Source organism: Myxine glutinosa, chromosome 1 (genome assembly GCF_964187855.1).
Source record: "Myxine glutinosa chromosome 1, kmMyxGlut1.1, whole genome shotgun sequence".
Classification (NCBI taxonomy): Eukaryota; Metazoa; Chordata; class Myxini; order Myxiniformes; family Myxinidae; genus Myxine; species Myxine glutinosa.
The window spans coordinates 47,413,621-47,432,081 of NC_136261.1; the positions used below are offsets into that span (position 1 = coordinate 47,413,621).

An 18,461-nucleotide genomic window follows, 5' to 3' on the forward strand; every position below is an offset into this window, starting at 1 on the left:
ACATTCTCTTGTATTATGTACAGTATATACGAGGTCGTGCTTGTTTATACATTATTTGTTATTTATAAAGTACATTTTTGTTATTTAAAAGCACCTAACAAAAAAAATTGGTGTTTTTTTTTTGAGGCTGGAACGGATTAATAGCATTTCAATGCATTTGAATGGGAAAATTTGCTTTGACTTACGAGCGATTTGGCTTACGAGCTCCGTCACGGAACGGATTAAACTCGTAAGCCGAGGTACCACTGTATATATATATATATGGAATTTGGCCTCCATATCCGCTTGTAAATATTCCCCTATTTCTCCAATACTCCCCAACTTTCCCCAATCCCCCATTCCCTAGTCCCATTGCATGTAAATAACACTCAGTAGAGCCGACCTTCCCCTTATTCCCCCATTAAATGTCGTGCCCAGGTCCACCGCACCACACGTAGACAACTTTCGGACATCTTGCTAGTTATTCTTAATCTATGTCAGTTAAGGCCTCGTTTCCATTAATTATGACTCTTCGTTGCACCAGAATGTGATTATATGGCACCAGTAGTGAGTTTAGGACCTTTCCCATACCTCCTCCCATCTTCTTCCCCGTCTACAACAACAGAGGGGCACGGCGCTGCGCGGGGGGAAGTGTGCGTCCTCCCACCGGCTCGGTTCGCCGCCATCGACAATGCGCTCCAGACGATGCGCTCCAGACCATGCGCTCCACGGGGTTACCACGAAGGGGCTCCTTGTCAGCTCCTCGTCAAGGGCGGAGCCTGGTAAACCCCCCGCACGCACCCAATGAGAAGCAACGTGCCGATTCCACGAGGCGGAGCTAACGAGCCGAGGGCGTGTCACTCCCCGCCGGATATACGCGGCCACGCGCCGGATGTGACGTGAGATGCGCCCCCAGCTGGAGAAGGAAGGACCTGCGAGCGCTGAAACAGATGCGCCTGAGTTTGGAGAGGCCTGAGAAAGAACGTCACCTCTGAGCGCTGCGACGAGACCTCCCCGCATCTCTGGACCGAACCGTGTACCCTGCTTTGAGCCAAGAGTGCACCTTGAGCCATCGATACTCGCTTTCCTGCCATCAACCCCCGTGTGAGTCAGCCGTTGTCCCGTTTGTCTGTCGTCTGTCCGGGGTTAATATAAGATTGTGTCTAAGTGCTTGTCTTTCTATGTTGTACCTCTCGTCCCTGTAATCTGACCTTCCGTAACGAATATAATCTCCTCCGGAGGTCTTGAGAACCGTATCCCTGGTGTCGTCATTTTATAACCCAGCCGGGTGTCTTCTTTTTCTTATTGAGCCAGCGTAACGCGACTTCGTCAACGTCGAGTATAGTCGGGTAATTTGTGCGGACACGACGGCCATTCCGCTCGGCCCACTTTAACATCAAAGTCGTGTCTGTAACAATTGGTTGTCAGGAGTTGGATTCGAACCTGGGACTAAATTTATTTAGCCCAAATTTTGGACACCAATTGTGTTAGTACGGTAACAATTGGTGTCGAGGAGTGAGATTCGGACCCGGGACTAAATTAGTTAGGCCCAAATTTTGGGAGGGAAAATCGAGCCGGAGCGCGTACGGCGCTCGACCGAATCGATTCGGAGCGCGGTCCCGCGGTTACTGCGCTCGCCGAAATTATAACGGAAAAAAAAAGAAAAAAAAAATTTGGATTTGTTTTACGAAACTCGAATTTTGCAAGTCGCGCTATGGCGGATCAAGACGGCTGGGGTCCGGTAGGGGAGAGTGAAGCAGGGTCGGTCCAGGACCAAATTGAGACACGTGAGGAGAGCGAAACAGCGGGGGTAGCAGACGCGCGAAATGGCGCCTCGCACATAGCTACGGCGGCCGCACCCGCTGCACAAGTGGGAGGGATGGCCCAGATGCAGGTCCTCATGGAGCAATTTATGGCGCAAATGCAGGCGTCCCTCAAACTGCAGAGTAACCAATTGGGGAACCGGATGGATGCTCAGAGTGAGCAAATGAGGGTTGATAGTGGGCGATTAGAGGGCCAAATGGGGGTAATGAGGGACGAAGCGAGGGCTCGGAGTGAGCAATTGGGGGTAATGAGGGACGAAGCGAGGGGTACCAGTGAGGGATTAGACAATAATTTTAAGGGATTAGACAATAATTTTAAGGGATTAGACATGAAATTTGAGAAGTTAGACAATAATTTTGAGAAGTTAGACAAAAATTTTGAGGGGTTAGACAATGGGATAAAAGAGGTGAGACATGGGTTAGAGGGGGTAGAAAATAGAATGGCTGCCCAGGAGAATCAAATAGAGGGAGTGAAAAATGGGTTAGAGGGGTTAGAAAACACCATGGAAGGCAAATTGAGGGACATGAGGGACCAAGCGGAAAGGGAAGTTAACCAAATGGGGCAGCAGATAGAGGGGGTCAGAATGGGGGTAGAAACGAAATTGGATGCTCACAGGGAGGAAATGGAGCAGATGAGGGTGGCATCTGGGCAGGAGATGCAAGTGATGGGAGAGGAGATCAGAAGAGGAGTGAGTGAGGAGGTCGGAGGAGTGCGCGAGGAGGTGAGGCACTGTAAGGAGCACATGGAGAAGGAGGTGAGAAAGGGGACTGTAAAGTTACAAGGGGGCATAGAGGTCCTGACGCAGGAGGTGGAACAGCTGACGGAGGGACAAAAAGGACTAACGGAGCAGGTTCAAAGGAACACTGCGGTATTAGGAGGGTTGAAAGCGACACAAAACGACATAAAAAACGACTTGATAGCGACAAAGAGGGAATGTCAGATGGTACGTGAGGGACTGACAACGAGGTTGGACGAGGTGATAGAGGTAATGGAGACGAAGGACCGGCAGGTGAGGACGCACATGGAAACGGTCAAGGTAGCCTTGGAGGACGAGCTTGAGGAGACGTACCGGGGAATAAAAGAGGTGAAGCAGAAATTAGAAGAAGTGGAAGAAGGGGTGAGCGAAATTAAGAAGCGACGGAGAGGGGATAACAAAGAGATAAAAGAGGAGATAAAAGAATTGGTCCAAAGTCTGTGTTTGGATCGTGATGTGCTCGTTAACCGGATGAGGGATTCGCAGGTGATGGAGGAGAAGCGAAGAGGAAGAGGACCCGGTGTAAGTGGTGACCAATATGGTCGTGCGTATGATGCGCCAGGGGATTTAAGAAGCTTGGGGGTCGAGATGGACCCGGGTGTTCGTGAGAGGCCACTGGTGAAATGTGCGCAGGAGTGTGCGCGAGAAAGGTGTGTGACGGACAGGTGCATGAGGAAAGAGTGCGCTGTCAGAAGTAAGGAAGAGTGTCCACCTGTGGTGAGTGTTACAGAGGGTGTAACGGGAGAGTGTGCGCGAGAAAGGTGTGTGACGGACAGGTGCATGAGGAAAGAGTGCGCTGTCAGAAGTAAGGAAGAGTGTCCACCTGTGGTGAGTGTTACAGAGGGTGTAACGGGAGAGTGTGCGCGAGAAAGGTGTGTGACGCACAGGTGCATGGGGAAAGAGTGTGCTGTCAAGAGTAAGGGTGAGTGCGTTGTCACGAGTGGAGGTGAAAGTAGTGAGAGTGACATGGAGCGTGAGTTAGTTGTGACAGGTGAGCGAGGATGTACACCTGGGATGGAAGGATGCACACCTGGAATGGTAGAGCGTGAGTGGGAATGCACGCTGGAGTTGGTGGTGAGGCACGTGGATGGGTGTGCGAATGAGGGCACACCTGTGATTGTCACAGAGGAGGTGACCGAGGAGGGGGCGCGAAGCGGTGTATTGGTGAGGTGTGCGAGCAACGAATGTGTGCCACAGTGTTCGGTGGTCAGGTGTGTGACCAAGGCTGTGAGTGGAATGAGGGTACCTGGGTGTGTAAGGAAAGGTACGAGGAGCATGGGCACAGCTGGATGTGTGAGCAAGGAACGGGCTGCGGGGTGTAAGCGTCCAGGTGAAGCATCGACGTTACACGGGTTAGAGGTTAGAGCGACTTTTAGCCGAAGCAGGCCCTCGGTGCGTGCCGGGCCTCGCTTTGAACGGCCGCGTCCGTGCTCCACTAGGCGGAGCGGGCAGCTGGATAGAAAGGGTCGTCATGGCGACCACTTTTTGGTGAGACGTGCCGGCAGGTCGAGAGCGGGACATTGGATGGCTCCGTGCCGAGAAGGTGCGTGGGATCTCGGGCCGGGTAAACCTCCTTCCCTGCACCGAATGCGGGACGCACCCAGCCGCTGGCACAGAACAACCAGCATTCATGGCTTGGCTTTACGAAGCCGGGCTTTGGACAGGAATTGGCGCACCGAGAGGTATTAGTGAGTCGACTGGGTGATGAGGTTAGTGTTTTGGACCCAAAATTAGAGAAAAACAAAATTTGATGATTGGCAAGGGATTGGCAGTAGTGATTGGCAGATGATGGGCAGTGATTGGCCAAATTTTGGATTTGTTGAAATTTGATGTGCAAAATTGGTAGTGAGCGATGGGCCCGGTGGGTAAGGTTGGCATCCCTGCCACCCTTCCCATGTGGGGGCAAAGGAGCACTAGATTATGGGGTGTATGGCAGTGAAAACTAGCCCGGGTGGGTTAGGTTATTAGTAGGGATCTAGAAGAGATTGACATTAGGTAACGTTAAGTTTAGTTAGTGACTGATACCTGTAGTGGGGACGCAGGTAGATTAGTGTGGATGATAATGACGTGGGAGCGCAATAGTTTAAAGGGACGACTGGGAAGCGCAAGTTTCAGAAGGGAGTAGTTAGCTGAGATGATGCCGTGTGGTTGAGAGTTGAACAGGTGTGATTGCACAGGTGTGCAACTGGACAGGTGTGTGGAGCAGTGTATGAGTAGTGAGTGTGTGGATCAGCGCGAATGCGCTTGGGGAGAGAAGGGTGCAGGTGGCACCAGGTGTGAGAGCACAGGTGTGCAAGTACAGGTGTGTGGAGAGAGTTGGAGTGAGTGGTACGGAGTGGTGTGCATGGTGCGAAGGTGTGGATGGGGGAAGAGTGGACCCCTTTCACGAGTACCCGGGGCGGGTAGTGTAAGTGTTAGGTAGAGGGTACAGGTAAATTGTGGTTGGATATTGGCATTTGTGGTGCGGTTGCAGAATGGTGTTGTGGATGGGTGCATTAGTGTTGTGGAAATGGCTGGGCGTGTAGCCTGTTAGTGTGTGTAGTTGGTTGGGCACTCCACCACTGTGAGGATGTCGGCCAGGTGAGGCCGCAGGTGGGCTCTGGGAGCCGGTAGTAGTTGTTGTGGATGGGGCCCGAGGATCCGGAGGACGGACCCGGGTAGCCCAGTGCCAGAGGGCACCATGGGGTGACAGAGCCAGGAGAGGGGCTGTCCCCAAGTAGTTAGGTTAGGGTGAGGAGCTAGGTAAGCTCGGGTGGCAACTACAGTGGTGGAGGTGTGCAGGTGGGTAGACCTGTTGGGAGAGCTACACGTCGCGGCCCAGAAATTGTGCGAGGGCACCGGGAGATGAATCGGGGGAGTGAGACCCCAAATTGAGAAGCACCACAGTTTGGCCAATGGGAATTGGTTTTTAGAACCCATTGTGTAAGAGGGCCAATGGTTTGGCCGGAGAAAGACCCCGGGTAGTGTAAAGTTGTTAAAGTCATTTAGGAAATAGTTAGGATTAATGAACCTGTCGCACCATACGCAGCCACTTACCTGTGGTGATGATGATGACTCCACACCTGTGTTTTCTTGGTTTGTAGCAGGAAATGAGATTGCTGTGGATTTGTGAGACGCATCACGACGTGGATGAGACATTGGGGTGATTCCATCTCTCCCTCCCTAGGAGGGACTGATGATGAATTGGTAATGGCAAATTATGATGTTGAGTTGGAGATGGCAAATTTTGATGAGAGTTGAAAATGGCAAATTTGATTGGTTAGGAGGGAGAGAAGACGAATTTGGTATATGGGAGGAACGGGGAAGACAGTAGGGATGTTTGTTGATTTGTAAAGTAGATGTTTATGAGTAGTGTTGTGTTGTGTGGATACAGTAAGGGGTAAGGGAGGGGCCATGTAGGTTACCTGGTGGGGGGGGGGGGGGCGTACGATAGGAACGTACCTGTCTCACCTTGTTCCCATGTGCCCCCAGTGTGCATTACCTTATATTGCGTGCACTTTTGCGCCCTTACCACCTTACTCACTTGTCTGCTTCTTTTGTCTCCCACCTCCGAGGATCTGGCTTTGGGGTAGAGAGAGAGGAGAGAGAGGTGCTGGCTGCGCAGTTGTGGGCCTGCACTTTCGCTGTTTGCTGCCGGGATCGATACACCATATGGACCGCAATGTTTGTGGCCACCCACAATGGACCGCAGTTCGTTTGCGGCCAAGCACCACCCGGGGATGGACCTATGGGTCAACGTGGCACCTATGCCATACAGGTGAACCACTTTTAGTTAACACCAAGTGCACCACAAGAAGAGCAAGAGACACCTGCAGGGTTAGGGGTTGTCGAATTTATTTTTATTCCAATGAACAATGGTGACTGCACCGATTGGTGGTGGGGTGGTGCTTTTGATGCTGGGACGGGGTGCTCTGCACGTTATTAAAGGCCGTCGGCCACAGAGCACTCGTGGGTTGGTGTATCGATGCTGGCAAGCGCGCTCTCTCTATGCATAACATCTGCATGTGTTCCTCCAAAGACAGGTCCTGGATCGTAGAGTAGATATCAGCGTAATCTTGTAAATAATGCTCCCTACCGGCTGTATGTTTAGTTTGCGAATTCTTTCCGGATTCGGTTATCCTGTGGGTGTGTTTCTGTGAGGAGAAGGGTGCAACGTCGCAGGGGGACATATTTACTCATTTGTGAATATCTGTAAAACTGTCGCACTCAGGGTAGAGTTAATAGTAGAGGGAACTACATTGCGTGCCACACTAAAGTAGGTAAAAATTTATCGGGTCGGGACGCCCCGAGGGTAGAGAAGGGTGCAATGTTGCGAATATGGAATTTGGCCTCCATATCCGCTTGTAAATATTCCCCTATTTCTCCAATACTCCCCAACTTTCCCCAATCCCCCATTCCCTAGTCCCATTGCATGTAAATAACACTCAGTAGAGCCGACCTTCCCCTTATTCCCCCATTAAATGTCGTGCCCAGGTCCACCGCACCACACGTAGACAACTTTCGGACATCTTGCTAGTTATTCTTAATCTATGTCAGTTAAGGCCTCGTTTCCATTAATTATGACTCTTCGTTGCACCAGAATGTGATTATATGGCACCAGTAGTGAGTTTAGGACCTTTCCCATACCTCCTCCCATCTTCTTCCCCGTCTACAACAACAGAGGGGCACGGCGCTGCGCGGGGGGAAGTGTGCGTCCTCCCACCGGCTCGGTTCGCCGCCATCGACAATGCGCTCCAGACGATGCGCTCCAGACCATGCGCTCCACGGGGTTACCACGAAGGGGCTCCTTGTCAGCTCCTCGTCAAGGGCGGAGCCTGGTAAACCCCCCGCACGCACCCAATGAGAAGCAACGTGCCGATTCCACGAGGCGGAGCTAACGAGCCGAGGGCGTGTCACTCCCCGCCGGATATACGCGGCCACGCGCCGGATGTGACGTGAGATGCGCCCCCAGCTGGAGAAGGAAGGACCTGCGAGCGCTGAAACAGATGCGCCTGAGTTTGGAGAGGCCTGAGAAAGAACGTCACCTCTGAGCGCTGCGACGAGACCTCCCCGCATCTCTGGACCGAACCGTGTACCCTGCTTTGAGCCAAGAGTGCACCTTGAGCCATCGATACCCGCTTTCCTGCCATCAACCCCCGTGTGAGTCAGCCGTTGTCCCGTTTGTCTGTCGTCTGTCCGGGGTTAATATAAGATTGTGTCTAAGTGCTTGTCTTTCTATGTTGTACCTCTCGTCCCTGTAATCTGACCTTCCGTAACGAATATAATCTCCTCCGGAGGTCTTGAGAACCGTATCCCTGGTGTCGTCATTTTATAACCCAGCCGGGTGTCTTCTTTTTCTTATTGAGCCAGCGTAACGCGACTTCGTCAACGTCGAGTATAGTCGGGTAATTTGTGCGGACACGACGGCCATTCCGCTCGGCCCACTTTAACATCAAAGTCGTGTCTGTAACAATATATATATATATATATATATATATATATTGTTATGAATTTTGGGGCAGTAATATATAGATTCATGTATATCTGCATCGGTAGGTGCTCCGATGATCATGGGTAGAAAGAACCACTTCGATGTACATAAGTCAGGGACCTGTTTAGCCCGAATGTCGGATTAAGTGTATATTCGTCCCCGTTACGAGGAATGGGGCGTGTTAACTCGTGTAGGGATTATGTTAATCCCCCTGTGCGTGAGACCTTGAGATCTATCCTTTGGCACACATAGCAGACACAAAAATTAGTACACACATAAGCAGATAATAATAAAACCCAACCGGAAGCCAGGCATCAAGCACCAAAGCAAACAACACCGCCTGGTTGAACACACATAGCACAGGCAAGCCGGGAGCCATGCCCACAGCGACTCGCTATTGGGCGGGAGTTGACGAATGGGAAGAACGGAGTAAGGAAGGACTTGTGATTGGCCAGGGGCGGGGCAAGAAGCTTCCCACGGATTGGTGGAAGGAATGCTGAGAGGGAAGCAGAGGACTGATTGTCAGGGCCTGCCAATGACAAAGGGTGGCCTGCAGGCATAGGAGGAGGGCGAAACATGGTAGTGGTGGCCTGCGGGCATTGGAAGAGAGAGACAGATGACGTCACAAGGGGTCGATAAAAGTACGAGGAGACCGACATTTCTCTCTTCTCTCTTTTCGCTCTCTCTCTCTCTCTCTGCTTTAGATCTCTTGCCCTGACGCTTTCCTCTTTCTCTCTCTGCTGCGGTGACTCTTGCTTTGTGCGTCTTTTTCATCGTGCCCTTGGTATCAGACATTTGTGAGTGACGGTGTGTGGGACGTGACCTGTGGTCAGAAGGAGGGGAGCTGTGGGTCGTTAGCTCACTCACACCACCTGCCTGGAGGGGGCGCGGACGTGCCGAGAGCACACGAGGGAACGGAGGCCTGTTTTCACGCCAATGGCCGGGCGGTTCCCGCCAACACACCGGGAGAGTTTGGTGCCGATACTGTTCCTGACAAGATCCCGAGCTGGTTGAGCTAAGTGCAATAAGTCACACACCATTTCTTTCCACGTAATTTTATCCCTGTGTCTGTGTTTAAGTCTTGCATGAGCGATCCCAATTTAGGAGTTTCGTTTTATTTATTTATTTACTTATTTTTTTGTATACAAGATCGAGGCTCATGAAAGCGCTAACATTAATCACACCAAAAGTCAAACCGACACATAAAACACAAAATAAGGGGAGCGGTAGACAAGATGGGGAGAGAGGGGGAAGGACACAAACAACATTTGAGAGCATCGACCTCCTCAACCTCTGATTTTTTTTTTGATTTTTTTTTTTTTAATGAAGGTTAAGGGGTTGTGATCAAAAATCCAAAGTCAAGTAACTCTACAGCACTTTTTTTTTTTTTAAGGAGGCCGAGCTGAGAGCCAGGTTTCATGGTGGTTGGGTGGTGAGGCCTGGAGGTATTCATTACATGGACGCCTTTAGTAACGTGGAGTTCACGGTTAATCCGTGTAGGAATCTTGGCTCGGCTGCTCCACAGCATTCAGTGCTTCACTCTTCCTAACTTTCATAATAATCACGGTTGGAGCGCTTGTCGCTGTAGTCACGGGAATAGCGGTCTCCTTCTCGGACACTACCCTGATAATCATCCCTGCGGGAGCTGCCGTAACTCTGGGAGTAGCCTCCATAGTAATCTCGACTGCGGCCACCACCAAAACTACTACTCCCACACCGGGAGCCATAGCCACCCCTGATACTACCTCCATGTTTTCCTCTTCTGTAGCCCCTCGACGCCCATGGCCTGCCTTCTCTACTGTTATGGTCCGACCATCCAAATCCTCGCCATTCAAATTCTTTTCTGCCTCTTTGGCGTCCTTTGTGTTTTCAAACGTGACAAAGCCAAACCCTCTTGACTTTTGCGTCTCCCTGTCTTTTATCAGCCGCACTTCCAAGAGTGGTCCATATTTGCCGAAGACAGAGTCCAGAACATCTTCCCTTGTGTTGAAGTTCAGTCCACCTACAAAGAACTTGCCAGCATTGCCTCCATCCATGACTTGTGTGTGCTGACACTTAGTTTTTTGGTACTGGACAAGACGTGCCTGTGCAAAGCGTGACGTCAGTACCTTCCTCTTCTCTTCAGAGCACTTCCTACCCATAGCACGAGTCGCGGCACAGGATGGAAAGATACCCGGAATCTTCTGCTCTAACTGTGCAATGTTATTTTCCATGCTAGGCTTTTCAACAAACTTTGGATTACCAGAAACTTGCCCACCGGCCAAATCATTCCCGATAACAAAAGATATTCCCTCTACAGGTAGAGTGGCTTGTAACCCTACGGTGACCGGTCCTAACACCAAATCAGACTTCAAATGGATTACATGAAGTGGAGCTTTAACACAGCCACCAACCCCCTGTAAAAGAACACTAACACCAGTTGCCGTCTTCTCTGACAATGGCAAAATGCCCTCCAGCATCAAAGATTGATGTGCTCCTGTGTCCCTGAATACCCTAACAGGTCTCTGGTTAGTCAAGTCTCCATCCAGTGACACAAACCCCTCTGAAATAAAAGGTTTGTAACCCTCTTGAGAAAGGTCATTCTGTGACACCGTAATTTTGGCATGGGAACCTTCACAAGGCACTGTCCTCCAAGGACGATTTCTCGCATTTGCCAATGCGTTCGGAGTTGTACTAATCTGACTCCGCTCCTGATTTTTCATTTCCAGGGCATAACATTGGGACATAAAGTGTCCAGATTTCTTGCAAAAAGCGCAAGTAGGCCCGGAGGAAAAACTCGTCGTCTCCCTCGAGCCCCCCGAAGATAAGTCTGTCTTGGAACTACAGTCTTCTGATCCCCAAAAATCGCGGTATCACATTTGTCCTCATAGTCATCTCTAGGTCGCCCCCATGAATATTCGTCCTCCGCACCGGATGTACCATAACTCCCCTGGCGAACTCTAGGCGGGAAGTTAGGTTTGTGGAACCCCATCCTGTGTGTCAAGGCATAGTCATCTGCCACGGTTGCTGCCTCATACAACTCTGGTACTTTCTTTTCCTACAGATGTACTTTAATGTCTGCGTGGACACACTGTTTGAATTCCTCCACCAAGATCAATTGTCGCAACAGGTTGAAGTCTTTCCTAACCCCCTTCGAATCACACCACCGATCAAACATGGTTTCCTTCATTCTGGCAAACTCCACATGGGTCTCACTCTCCCTGGCATTCTGGAATTTTTGCCAGTAAGCTTCAGGGACCAATTCATAGGCTTTGAGAATGGCTTTCTTCACTTTCTCATAATCTACACATTGGTCAATCGGTAAAGCCGAAAATATATCTTGAGCTTTACCCACCAAAACACTTTGCACTAACATAGTCCAGGACCCCACAGGCCATTTTAGCATTTGAGCCACTTTCTCAAAGTGTAAAAAAAAACTTGGCTACCCTCCTTTTCATTGAAGGGTGGAACCAGCCTCACATGTTTACCAACATCCCAAGTGTTCTGACTAGTTGTCGAACTAGCCGGCATGGATGCTACCTCTCCCCGTTCTCTCATTAATTCCAGTTCCTTGAGTTTAATTTCCCTCTGACACTCCATGTCATGTTCCTTTAACTCCCTTTCGGCTCTGCTTTCCTCTGCTAGTTTCTCCTCGAATTCTCGTTCCTGTTCTCCTCTTTTTTCCGCGAGTTCTCTTTCAGCACTCCTTTCCTCTGTTCTTCTCTCCTCGAGTTCACTTGCAGCTCTCCTTTCCTCTGCTCTTTCCCCTGCTCTTCTTTCTTCTGCTTTCCTTTCCTCTGCTTTTAACCTTTCCTGGCTCTGCAGTTGCATCTCCATTTTCCCGAGCTCCACATTTTCTTCTTCCTCTGGTAGCCAATCCAAGGCTACCTCAGTCCATGTGCCCTGTCCCACCAGAGATTCTACCACCAATGTCTGCATCTCTGCTTTCTTCATATTAACTCGGACCTCCAAATTAAAATGTCTAGCCAATATCAAGAGTTCCGATTTTTTCAACGCTTGGAACTGTGCCTCACTAGGGAACGCCGCAAACTGTTCTGCGTCAAACACCATGGTGACTATCAGTTAACACCTGTTAACCTTCACACAAAAATTTTCCAATTTTTTTTTTTTTTTGGAAAAATGTGGGAATGTTAGGAAAAAAAATCCTAATTTGGGAATTTTGGGAATGCTAGGGAATTCTATCCCGGACGAATGTTATTAGGGAATTTAATCCAGGACGAGCCCCCAATTTCTGTTCCGTGCTCCTCCCCGACCCCCTGGTCATGATGTACCTCCGAGCCCTGAGAGGAGTCACGGCAGAAAAATGTGTTATTCTGTATGTCAAAGATCAATGGAGAAGCCACCCCAATTGTTACTCATGAACAAATATTGTATTAAGATCACACAAGAATAACAGTACAACAATAATAGTATTCAATAGTACAATCAATATGTCCTATGATGGTATCATCAGTTTTGTAATATATAACTCACTGTGCTCCAAGTGAGTGAAACAAGAACATTCCCCAATGTCTCTTATTCCCGGCTTCAAGACGAAGTTGATTCGCTCCAGCGATCGCTAGAACGATGTCCAATCGAGACCAGAATCCCGTGTGGATGGCAAGTAGTCACACAGCCGAAGCTGTACAAAGGCGCCCTCAAGGCGACTAGGAAATCCAAAGGCGCCCTACAGGCGACTGAGAGATCACACCCTCGGGTATGGACGAATTAGCCTTCAAAAAGCCACGTCACACACACGCCCCAGATCGACGTCTGAATGCGGTGAAAATGTTCGAAAAGAAACGAAACCGCGAGCGAAGCACAAGTCCTGCGCGAGGAAAAATGGCCGACGGCCCGGTCTCATGGCGCAACAGCACGGCGATGATTCTCTCCTGAATCGATAGCAAAACCTGACACACAGGTTGACCGGTCACAGCGAGGACAACTCGGTCGTAGGAATCCCTTTCCCGGAAACCCGAAAGTTCGCTAGTGACTCTGGCTCACCAACGTTCGCTCAGGACGAAGAAACGACTCGCTTCTTCTCCGACTTCACTCGCTCCGCCTCTTTCTCTCCTCCTCTTCTTCATCTTCCGGTTCCCCATCCGGTTTCCTGTTTCTTTTAACATTAACTTTTAACTTTTGAAAATAGAAATATCTATTCCCTTTAAATGACAACAATAATATATGAAATCAGAAATATTTACAGTGGATGCAAACCACCACAACGGAAGTGACGATTCCGTAACAACATACACACACAAACACACACATTATATATATATATATGCACAAAGAATTAAGTTAAGCACCCCCCCCCCCGTTTTTTTACAACCTCGCACATTACAAGTTTGTTGTCGTCAAAACAGTGTAATATACCCATGATATTGCTATATTTTCTGGAGAAGTGATATTATGGTCACATAAAAACATAACAATCATGCCGTTTTCAATATTTTATTCTGAATAATTTAAGGTGAAATTTTTTGGGAATTTTAGGCATATTTTCACCTCAATTTAAGTATGGAGCTATAGGTCCATCACGGACAGTGTGGATGACGTTTATGTTTTCTAACGTACAGTCATTGTTCTGAGAAGACCTCTAGCGATCTTTGCGTCAATAACGTGTGTAGGACCCACGTGATCGGATCACTGACTCAACCCTACGTCTCATAGACCCTGTAAGCCGTCGTATGCGTTGCTGTGGCAGGTTGTTCCATTCCCGATGTAATGCACGTTCCAATTCATCCAGATTGGCTATTGGAGGGACCATCTTCACAATTTGTCGTCCCAACATGTCCCAAACGTGCTCGAGGGGGTTCAGGTTCAGGACAGGATTAGGGGGTGCTTAACTTAATTCTTTGTGTAGGGGTGCTTAACTTAATTCTTTGTGTATATATATATATATATATATATATATATATATATATATATATATATATATATATGTATATATATATATATGTATATATATATATATGTATATATATATATATATATATATATATATATATATATATATATATGTATATATATATATATATATATATATATATATATATATATATATATATGTATATATATATATATATATATATATGTATATATATATGTATATATATATATATATATGCATATATATATATATATATGCATATATATATATATATGCATATATATATATATGCATATATATATATGCATATATATATATGCATATATATATATATGCATATATATATATATATATGCATATATATATATATGCATATATAGATTTGAGTCAAAGAGTTGGTCTGCTTTTGTGTCGTATTGTAATTAAATGTCAAATCCCCATGTGTTGTTTACCTCTTGCAGGCCTTGTGGTCACAATGTGAAACATTTTGCATTAAATAAAATAATAGCAAATTAAACTTATCATGATTTTGATGTTTTTTTGCATTACAGCAGCGGCAATTTTGTCAGCCATCTTGGATTATATCTACATACCATTATCTGAGGTCACTGAAATATATTCTATTAAAATCCTAGTGTGCTAAAACATATTTAGCCACGAAAAGTACACTTTTATGAGGTTCTAGGCTGAAGTTATCCATATTTATGTATTTTCCATCCATCCGGGGATCATCTTGAATTTTGAAAATGCCACAAGGTGGGACTCGTGGGACTTTATATTGTGGGCATCCACATGGTATTCTGAAGCTCTGTGCAAAAAATCAGCTTTCTACTAATTTCTTCTCGGTCCTAACCTAATGCTCCTGGGCTATTACCTCCATTTCTTTCTTTTCAGACATTCCTTGGTAGATTTACTGGTATGTTTAGGGCCATTGTCATGTTGCAAGATCCACCTTCGGTTGAGCTTCAACTTTCCGACAGATGGCCTCACATTATCCTCAAGCACCCTCTGGTACAATGAAGAATTAATAGTGGATTTTATGATGGTGAGCTGCCCAGGCCCTGATGCAGCAAAGCTGCCCCAAACCATAATATTTCCACCACAATGCTTTACAGTTGGTATCAGGTACTTGTGGTCAAATGCTGTCTTTGGATTTCACCAAACATGTCTTCTGGTACTGTGGCCAAATAGCTCTACCTTTGACTCATCTGTCCAGAGCACATTGTTCCAGAAGTGCTGGTCTTTGCCGAGGTGTTCATTGGCAAACTTTAGTCTTGCCCTGATGTTCTTTCTGGACAGCAAAGGTTTCCTCCTGGCACACCTCCCATGTAGATCAAATTTGTGCAGCCTCTTTCTAATGGTAGACTCATGCACTTTGACATCAACAGTGGCCAGAGCAACCTGTAGGTCCCGTGATGACATTCTGGGGTTCTTAGAGACTTATTTTAGCATCTTGCGGGCTGCTCTCGGGCTGAACTTGCTGGGGCGGCCTGGCCTGAACAAGTTGGCAGTTCTTTGGAATCTTCTCCACTTGTAGATAATCTTCCGGACAGTCGAATGATCGATTTCAAATTGTTTGGAGATCTTTTTAAATCCCTTCCCAGACTCGTAGGCATCTATAACCTTCTTTCTGAAGGTCTCAGAGAGCTCTTTTGATCCAGGCATGGTGACGCCGCACACTTCAACAACAAAGAGCAACCCAAACTAAATGTCTGAGGTTTAAACAAGACAGGTTCCTCCAAGATCCTCTCCAACGATGTTCTAATCATTTGCACCTGACCTGGTGCACCTGATTCTAATTTTAGGTATTTGAAGTAGTGATAAATGTAGGGGTGTACTTACTTTTTCCACATGCGAAATTTGCATTTTTGTTTATTTAAATTATACAATGGACTACAAAATGTAAATGTTTCATGATATTTGTTGTATTATATCACCTTTATCTATCAATATTGTTGAAATGAAGATCAAATAGCTGTATGTTGAAATATGTTGAAAAAGTCAAAACTTTACATGGGGTTTACTTACTTTTTCACATGACTGTATACCACAGCAGTTCATATATATATATATATATATATATATATATATATATATATATATGCAACGAAGCATATATATATATATATATAATCCCGTGAATTCACCTTTGTACAGTTCAGTTCGCAAAGAGCCATTTGAATGATGCAGCTCACCTCGTGCTGACCGGGCGCGCGCTGCTTGAACGTGGTTGCCAAGGAAATGGGCGGAACGATGGCGTGCGAGCGCCACTGCTCAGCGTCCTGACCGGCGTGCGTGGCGAGCGTGGCGAACCCGGGGCTGCGTGACATCGTGGAGACTGTCGGGATCGAGCGGTTTCTGTGATTGGACACAGAGGAGGGCTGTTCAATGGACTGTACAATGGGCAGAGTTGGATGGCGATGTATACAGTGAATGCAATGCAGGTGAAAGCCGGAAAAGCAACGTGGTTGGGCCGTATAAAGCACTTGGAAAAGGAGGAGCAGCCTATCGTGACGTCACACGTCATATCGCGATTACGTCACGAATCTGAATCTCTCGTATCTCGCAATGTACAATCAAGCAATTCAGCGATTTTTGGTTTTTGCTGTTTTTGGCTTGACCTCAACAAATCCACTTTGCTTTTGAATACGTGGAAAAAGTATGACGTGAGTGACTATAATATTTGAGGGGGGGGGGGGGGGGGTGTGGTTATATACCCTCTCGTGATTGGTCGCTGCCCCATTAGACCGGTTCAGCGTTTTCAAAGGATGTTTTGTCAATAACAAGTTCAAAGGGACAGTTTCGCTGTTTCTACTTCACGACTCCTCTCTCTAGAAGGCGAAAACTGTCGACGTGTCTTCCAAATCATTATCATGTCCAATTGTGTGAATAATTATAATTCGCATGAAAATTACTGTTTATTTATTTATAATTCAGCATCATGAAGTGAAATGTATATACATATATAAATATATATAACTTCAGTCGCACAAACAAAACATGTAATTATATGATAAACAAATTTCGACTCACGAGATTGTGTACACTGTTCAACGACAATTGTTGCATTGAGCAATTTTAGCATTAGGGGTGAGCGAGCCGGTAATGGTGATACTGTGCTGAACAATTACAATGTCAATTAGATGGAGTGTGACACTGACGTTGTTGGTCCAAACGGCCTTTTTATTGCATGCTCTGCTCAGAGGGAGCGTTTCGTCCCTCTCATTGATCTGTGCAGTCCAGGTTCGATTCCCGACCCAACGACTATAAACTGCCGCTCTGGTGCTTCGTCGGCAGGGTGTTGCTAACACGTTAAGGATCACACGGTATCTGTGTCTATGCACGAAGAGTATGCCATGTAGAGTGTACAGGTACTCTCCTTGGCCATAACGACATCTCATCTGCGACTCCGGGTCCGAAGGTGTTCCGGAATTATAATACGGAAAAACAATTACTATGGACGGTACAGAAACATGAGTCGCGTCATGTAGCCGGCACGAAGGGTCAGAGTCCAATAGTCCATGCTGAGCATGTAACCTTGTTGCAAGAATAACCGATGATGGTGGCGAGGAAATACAATCGTCATACCACTGGACTCTGTGTATACTACTGGATATGTGCAATATATTGTTATGAATTTTGGGTAGGGACATATATAGATCCAGGCAAATCTGCATAGGTAGGTGCTTCGATGTCATGAAGAAAAAGAACCATTTCGATGTACAGTAAGTCAGGGATCTGTTTTGGCGGTTTGTCGGATTAGGTGTATACCTGTGATCATACAAGGATGATTGTGCGATAGGTAGAGTAGGGATTATGCTAATTCCCCCGTGTGTCAAACCTGTGATCTATCCAGTGTCCCACATGACAATGCACTGATAGACAGTAGTTAGACCCATTAGCACCACACTAATTAAATTCCCCCTCTGCCACAATAACTTACGGAAGCACAGACCTCAAGCGGCCGCGCAGTATTACACCATGGCAATGAAACATCGAGCAGGCAGGCCGAGAGCCACGCCCAGAAGGACTCGTGATTGCCAGGGGAGGGGCGAGTAATAAGCAGGTCGCTGATTGGCAGAGTAAGGAAGGTGAAGGACGTACCACACTAATTGGCCACCGACCGATGACTTAACACCAAAGGCACGAAGCGCTCGGCCAATCAGAGAGGAGGGCGCGAAAGACAAGCAAGAAGCAACGCACTGGTTGGAGGGGAAGAGAGCTGACGTCACAAGACGGCCAGTAAAACCACTCGCTGGCTGACATTTCGAGCTTCTCGTCTTTTGATTCCTTCCTGCCCGGACCTCTGGTCCCTTCTTGCCTTCTCTTTCTGTTGGACCCTTGCTTGTTGGACGTTGGAAAGACGCTGGAGCGTTGACGATCCTCTTACCCTGCATCCACGCACGGGACCTCACAAGCGATCGCACGGGGATGCGACGCTTGCCGCACAGCGGCATACATTGGCTCAGCAGCGCGCGAACGGGGGTGTAACGAGGCCTACTTCCCGCCAACATCAGAGCCACGGCGGGCTTGGGCGCTTGGAGCCGACGATACTTGACGAA

The 18,461-nt window shown here is 47.5% G+C and overlaps 1 protein-coding gene across 1 annotated transcript in view; it reads right to left on the reverse strand.

Moving 5' to 3' along the window:
* The window catches only part of CTH (cystathionine gamma-lyase), a 79,987-nt gene extending 63,438 nt beyond the window's left edge, over window positions 1-16,549 (reverse strand). The window contains exon 1 of the mRNA XM_068110733.2: window positions 16,095-16,549. Within this exon, the coding sequence (XP_067966834.1) occupies window positions 16,095-16,229 (135 nt within the window). The 5' untranslated portion in view covers window positions 16,230-16,549. The remainder of the gene's footprint in view (window positions 1-16,094) is intronic.
* Window positions 16,550-18,461: the final 1,912 nt, after the last annotated feature.